Genomic DNA, 6,930 nt, shown 5'->3' with positions numbered 1-6,930 from the left:
CAGATGCTGGTCTTGGAAAATTGAAACGACAAACTGTGTTTTTCTTTTTACATGTTTTTGAGTGGCGCTTTGAATGCATCTGCACAGATGACACAATGTCCAATAATGTGTCATCATCAGAGGGTAGTTCACATGTAACATATTTGTCAATAAATTCAACTACCTCTTCATCTGTGTTTTTGTCAATTAAGGGGGCATTCTCGATCCAAAACAGGCAATGAACATGTGGAGACCCGCGCTGCTGAAATTCAACACGATAAAAATAGTCCTTGATTTTACCTATAGGGTTTGAGGGAGACATAAGGACCTCCCTCAAAAAACAATGCCATCGAAAATCAAACATTCTCGCCGCAGTTACAGGATTACGACGCAACAACTCGCATTTGTCTGCCCATTCTAACTCTTCGGCTGTCTGTTCTCTCCCTTCCTGTTTCAAAATACTACCGAGTAAGTTTGTCCAGCGCATGTCTGCTGCAGAAAATGAACAAAACCACGTGGGTACACCAAGCTGACGAACACACGCAAGTAAATCACGCTGCGCTGCCTGCCAAAATGAAGGAGTGCCTCTAATAGGCTTAAGGAAACGATAACCATCATCAAACTCTAACAATTTCCTTAAAGACTCCTCATTATTCACCACATCTCTAACTCTTTTAGGAACATGACTTCCTTTGCCTTTCCTCAAAGCTATAGACACATTTGACACAACCTGCTCCAATTCTGACATGTACTGTGCGAAAAATATATACTCCACATTCTGAGCAAACCTGCCATCAGCATGGAGAATGCGGTTATTGAAATAGCGCGACAATGTCAACCGATGCTCTCTATTGTCATGAAACACAGAATGTCCCTGTGGAAACAACACTGGAAAACATTTAGCTTCATTCTCACGATTGGAAAGCAATTTCACAGGATTATTACCTTCTGCTGGAGCAACATTCAAAACACCCTCAAAATACTGATCAAGCGTTTCCTGACCAATATCTAAAGGCATAAGACAAGTGTCCTGAAACATACAGTGTTGCTGCCTGTCATGCAACAGCTCATCCTCAGCTTCATCCACCTCAGCAGGTGTTTCATCATTTTCTACACAACCATCCGTTTCCTGCAATGCACTGTCATTCTCTTGTTCCCGACAAAACTCATTCAGCCACTCTTCATTAAAATCTACATCTTTATAGTACATGTTATTCTGTTTCAAGTACAACAAAGCCTGCTGTACATGCATTGTGTCAACAAACTGATATTCATAATGTCCTTTGTAGGTTAACTTACGTTTCAGTTTAACACGCAACAATGACCCCTCCATATTGGAACGAGGAAGCAAATTGTTTGTTTCTACAATATTTGCTGGAACACATGTTACCGGTCCATGAACACCATTTTGTCCTCCTTTAGGCAATGCCAACACCTTCATAAAGGGAATATGCAATGCTATTAAATGTTGCTCTAAACTGTTCAAACAAGCCAATTCAGGAGGAACAGGATGAACACCTAAATTATTAACAACACACTCAGGAGGAATTTCCGTTCTATTAATCTTAGAATTACAAGCATAACAAATCCACAATTGTCCTATAGGCGAATCCAACAACTGACATGAACTTTCACAGTCCTCATTACATTTATGTAAATACTCCTCTGAAATACATTTCTCTGCAATTAGCGCCATGTCTGCACTCTTGTTATAATGACTTTTTTTACAGTTTAAAACCTGCTTTTTAAACAACAACCTTTGACAAACAGAACACACATAATTTGGTCCATCTTTCACTTTAGACAAAAAATGCTCCATCACAAAATCAAAATTTACTGCTTTGTCTTTCAATAGCTGTTTTTTCATTTTGTTCCCTGCTCTAACACTCTCCTGAAACTGTGGGTTGCTATGATACTTCCTTACACTAGTACTTTTTTTCTTCTGTCTGTAACTGACATTTAAACAGTACTTATTTTTGCTAATCTGCTTCATTTTCTCTCTATGGCTGACATCTTGTGTGTATTTCACTTTACTTAATTTTTTCATTTTTTCTCTATGGCTGACATCTTGTGTGTATTTCACTTTACTTAATTTTTTTATTTTATCTCTATGGCTGACATCTTGTGTATTTCACTTTACTTAATTTTTCATTTTCTCTCTATGGCTGACATCTTGTGTGTATTTCACTTTACTTATTTTTTTCATTTTCTCTCTATGGCTGACATCTTGTGTGTATTTCACTTTACTTAATTTTTTAATTTTCTCTCTATGGCTGACATCTTGTGTGTATTTGACTTTACTTAATTTTTTCATTTTCTCTCTATGGCTGACATCTTGTGTGTATTTCACTTTATTGAATGCTTTAATTTTCTCTCTATGGATGACATCCTCCAGATACTTAATTTTAGACTGTTCCTGACGTTTCAACTTCTCTAACATATTTTCTCTATATTTAGTTTTATTTTTGAATAACTTTTGACTTGTCAAATGTTTAGAAAAACAATAGTTTACATTAGTACAAATTGTGGTTGTTGCCTGTGCCTCTACTTTACTGTGCTGTCTAAAATTGTAGCCTGTTGTAGCCTCACCTACTTTGCAGTAACCATAACAAAACTGTGACTGTGGCTGATGAACACAAACAACAGTCTCATAGTGGTTACCATTGACATTATCTAAGTACACTGCCTGACTGGAAAACTGCCTATTCTTACAACTATATTCAAGCCAGCGATCACCAATGTAAGTGAAAATGGAAACTCCTAAACAATCTGCTGCTGCTTGAATCTCAACCTCTGTCGCCCAACTGCCGACATAACGCATCCTTGACTTACTGACATAATCTGACACTGACGAGAACTCACGTCTCAAAATGCTCTCATAAGCTACAGCATTGTCTTCTAATTGTTTAACTACAGCTAATCTAATTTTCCTGTGATTCTTTTGTGAACCACAAACAGCTTGACTGACTGATCTAAAAAAACAGTTGCCATCACCAACTATTGTGTCCTTTTTGCACGGAGCCCCCAACACACCAACTATTGAAAACACATCGTCGACTTTCTCTGACTCAACATGTAATTTGTCACATAAAGTTCGAGCTACATCATTACGAACAGGGTTAAACACCAACTCCTTAACTGTAACCTCACTAACAAATGCTACATCTGAATCAACTGGGTCACTCCTTTTAAACCTCTTTGAGGTACGAGTAGGCATTGTAGTAGCCTTGCGCTTTGCACCAATCTTCCCTGAAGATGACTGGCTAGCACCACCATCTACTTTCACAGTGACACGAACACCAGCAATCTCAAACAACTTCTGTGTCCCTCTGAATCCTGCAGCAAAACAGCTAACATGCTGAATCAAGTGTTCAAGACTACTAAAATACACAACAACACTCTTTCCGTTGGGATGCACCATCCCATCTGCACTGCGTGCATGAGAGTCAACAACAGCAAACCGTTCCCCTTCCCTAATAATCCCACAAGTACGGGATAACAATGTGAAAAAGCATGTGTCATATTCCATACACATCTTTTCCAAACCGTCCTTGAGAGTTGTGCACACACCTGCATCAATAAACTCTCCCTCAACCACATTGACATCCCCAGTCACAAAGTCACCATACTCAAAATCATAACTATGGCCATCTTTATCTAACTGCTTTGGTAACTCTGGAATACACGGGATAGTGTGCCCACCACAAATCAAGTTATTGTCACGCAAAGATGTGTAAATCTTGTCACCACAAACAACAGCCTTGTCCAGATGTCTCGTTTGCCAAGAAAACACACTCTTGGTCTTATGCATTGCCATGGCAGCCAAACTTACTGCCATACACTGTACACCTCTATATTTAAAACGCTGATCCCCCTGATGAAAGGATCCCCTCACAGAACGCACCCCAAAACTTCGAGGCACAGTATCAAAGCACCCAAAAGAAATGGAACCCTCACTGTCTGTATCAGAGATCACTGTGACCTCATCTACACCTGCCCCAACAGACCCTGAACCTTGGGCTAGTGGCAAAGTATCAGTCCACCCAAAAGAAATGGAACCCTCACTGTCTGTATCAGAGACCACTATGATCTCCTCTTCACCTGAACTAACAGACCCAGCATCAAACGTTACCGGCAAAGTATCAACATTAGCAGCGACCTTACTTTGGATGAGGTCTGGGGAGCTGTGCATAGGGGGACAGTCTTCAATGGTCACAGGTGATGGTCCACTCATCACCTCCACAACATCTGCAGCTGCAACCTGCTACAAAACACACTGAATGTTAGACTCACCATGACTTCACAATAACTTCATCACTATGTTACAACTGCCACAATGTTTGAGCACTATCAACACTAACTAAATTCTTTATAAAATCATAATCTAAATAAAGACAAACCTGCTGAGAAGTACGCCTCTTCTTGAAGACAATGCGTCTGCGGGGACGCTCCACAGGGACCTCCTGATGAAAAAAAAACAATCAATCTTGTTACACATCGTAACACAGCTGTATCTGTACATTTATAACAGCCCAGACTTGTGATACTTTTCAGGGAATCAAATATTGGAAAATTCAACATTTGCATATGCAAGTCAATCTTGACCATAAACTCCTTATATATACATTGAAATTTGTTTAACAGAATACATTTATATACATTCACACAATCTGCCCTTACCTCCACAGCCTTGGGCACTCCAGGCCAATCCCCCACTTCCACCTTAGACAAAAACAAAAAAGAACACAGCAAACACATTAACTGTATGCCCTTCCACAATTTACTGCCCAACACCAGAAATAAAATGTAACACGCTGAACCAGCTGGTTCCCACAGCCCTTCCAACTTACAGTATGAATAAAATAACAAGGTGTTGCATAATCCATTCATTAAATTATACAACTTTCACACAATGTGCACTTACCGACACAGCCTTGGGAAGTTCAGGCCACTCCTCCACCTTCACCTTAGAAAAAAAAACAGCAAACAAATTACTTCCATGTTCTTACACAATTCACTGCCAAACACTAGAAAACAAATACAACGTCTCAAACCTTCTGTTTCCCACAGCTCTTCTTTGGAGCAAAAGGGCTCCTAGGACGCTTGACCCCCTAAAAGAATAATAACAAAATGCTTAAATTGTAACAACTTCAAATAATGACATCAGTCTTGACAGTTCATTTTTCCAAATTGAATCATTGGCTAATAAACACTCTTTGCATGCACATTACCGTTGGTCCCTTGGCAGAAGTACTGGGCTCCTTCTGATCAAGATTGCCCGGACGGACACTGTCCATCATCTCCAACATTGGTGGGCTGAACCACACAGGAGTGAGAGGGATGTAACAATCCTTGTGAGACAAAAAAGAAAGAATTTTAGTAACAACTTCCGTTGAGAAAACATACAGATAGATACATCAATCAATAAACATAGCTATCAAAAGGTGAATTAAAAAACAAAACATACCCTGAGCTGAACCTTCCCTCCCTTAGGGGGCGAGCTGCTACCCTGTAATGAAAAATATAATTTTATACATGTACATTTTGACCATTTGTGCAGTGAATTGCATGGAGATGTTTCTGTTTCTCCTAAAACACAAAGTGTGCAACTCATTTACCGTCCTGCGTGGTTCAACCACCTTCCAATCCAATGGGTTGTGCAATGGACGTGGAGAGCGGGCCTCTCCAACCACAACCAACCTCGGAGCCAGACGAGGAGCAGGAGCAGGAACAGCTGGCAACATGCTACGCGACTCCTCCTGTGCAACAGCCATCGCTAGCTCCAGACTGGATTTGTCGCATAGCAATGTCACCAGCGTCCTCATCCCAGATCCATCACTCAGGTGCACCTGCAAAAAAATGAGATCAAACTCAAATTAACAACACTGTCAATACTGTTGCTAATCTGCAAAACAAACTTTGTCAGATCAACTTATTAATAATAATAATAATAATAATAATGATGATGATAATAATAATAACACATTTTATACAGTGCTTTAACAAACTCTGAAAAAAAACTAGTATATATGTAAAGGTAAGAAAGGACAATAAACAAATCATTTCCACTTACCCCATCCCAACTCCACAGGTCACGCTGGCTGAGAGGAAAGAACTCTGCAATAGAGTAGTACCTCACACCTAAACAAACAAATATAATGTTTGTTTAAATAAAATAAAATCTGTTTGCATCATATTAATTTAAAAACATTCTGAATGTGACAGAAATTATCTTTCTCCATATGCCATAAAAGCCAATGACACATGCAACTTGAATTAAACTGAACTAAATATTTTTGGGCCATACCCTTGCGTGCAGCCACACGGTGAAACTCCTGGCGAAAAAGTTCCTGCAAGTCCTGATCCACGTTCCGGCGCGGAGGGAAGTCCAGGACAAACAACTATAACAACACATAACATTATTTAAAAACAAGCAATATAATAATCACAAACATGCATTGAAATAAAAAGAAATTATCTACAACAGCCTATAAAGCCACATTCATTATGATTGGAAAGACGTGAACATATTAAAATAATCTTGCCTTCGGCCACAGAGACAAGGCACTGGTGAGAAGCTCCTCAAAGTCCACTGCAGCCTGATCCAATGTCCCCTTAGTCAAGTTGTTGCTGGGTGCAAGAACACAAACAAGGTCAGGTGTCCTGGGAAGGACTGCACTCACCATCTCAGTCCTCAGGTCCTTGGCGTCAGCGCCTGGCGTTGACATGAGACCAAAAGAAAGCTGCTTGTGCGAAATCTTCACATGGCCATCAACAATGGCGCGCAGGTGGGAATCACCGACAAAAAGAACAAACTATAACAATAGAAAAGATTTATTTAAGAACATTAATAACTACGCCTCACATAAATAATTATGTTTGTAAATTCAAAATCAATACCTTCTTGTCAGGTGACTCGGCTGGGATGATCATCTTGTGACTCCTGCCAGT

General features: G+C 39.8%; 1 protein-coding gene and 1 long non-coding RNA gene across 2 annotated transcripts; both read right to left on the bottom strand.

Moving 5' to 3' along the window:
• Positions 1–1,970: 1,970 nt before the first annotated feature.
• On the bottom strand, positions 1,971–5,465 carry LOC122759925. Its single transcript, XM_044014933.1, has 7 exons — positions 5,447–5,465; positions 5,211–5,330; positions 5,034–5,090; positions 4,904–4,945; positions 4,660–4,701; positions 4,380–4,442; positions 1,971–4,243 (listed from the first exon to the last, which is right to left on the bottom strand). The coding sequence occupies exons 2-7, from the start codon at positions 5,286–5,288 to the stop codon at positions 2,120–2,122; spliced, it is 2,406 nt and encodes an 801-aa protein (XP_043870868.1). The 5' UTR covers positions 5,289–5,330; positions 5,447–5,465; the 3' UTR covers positions 1,971–2,119.
• A 138-nt stretch (positions 5,466–5,603) lies between these two features.
• On the bottom strand, positions 5,604–6,376 carry LOC122759922. The gene is made up of 3 exons (XR_006358313.1): positions 6,287–6,376; positions 6,053–6,120; positions 5,604–5,828 (listed from the first exon to the last, which is right to left on the bottom strand). It is a non-coding gene; the product is annotated as an uncharacterized LOC122759922 (long non-coding RNA).
• Positions 6,377–6,930: the final 554 nt, after the last annotated feature.

Source organism: Solea senegalensis, unplaced genomic scaffold (genome assembly GCF_019176455.1).
Source record: "Solea senegalensis isolate Sse05_10M unplaced genomic scaffold, IFAPA_SoseM_1 scf7180000012646, whole genome shotgun sequence".
In the NCBI taxonomy this organism is placed as follows: domain Eukaryota; kingdom Metazoa; phylum Chordata; class Actinopteri; order Pleuronectiformes; family Soleidae; genus Solea; species Solea senegalensis.
The sequence above is the reverse complement of the archived record's forward strand: the minus strand, read 5'-3'. Positions and strand labels throughout refer to the sequence as shown.

Excerpts from the sequence above, each read along its gene's own strand:
- LOC122759925 (XM_044014933.1), bottom strand. The coding sequence starts at position 5,288 with ATGTTGGAGATGATGGACAGTGTCCGTCCGGGCAATCTTGATCAGAAG. Across the intron at positions 4,946-5,033 it reads AGAGCTGTGGGAAACAGAAG|GTGAAGGTGGAGGAGTGGCC; the intron begins GTTTGAGACGTT and ends TTTTTTTCTAAG. Across the intron at positions 4,244-4,379 it reads AGAGGCGTACTTCTCAGCAG|CAGGTTGCAGCTGCAGATGT; the intron begins GTTTGTCTTTAT and ends TGTGTTTTGTAG.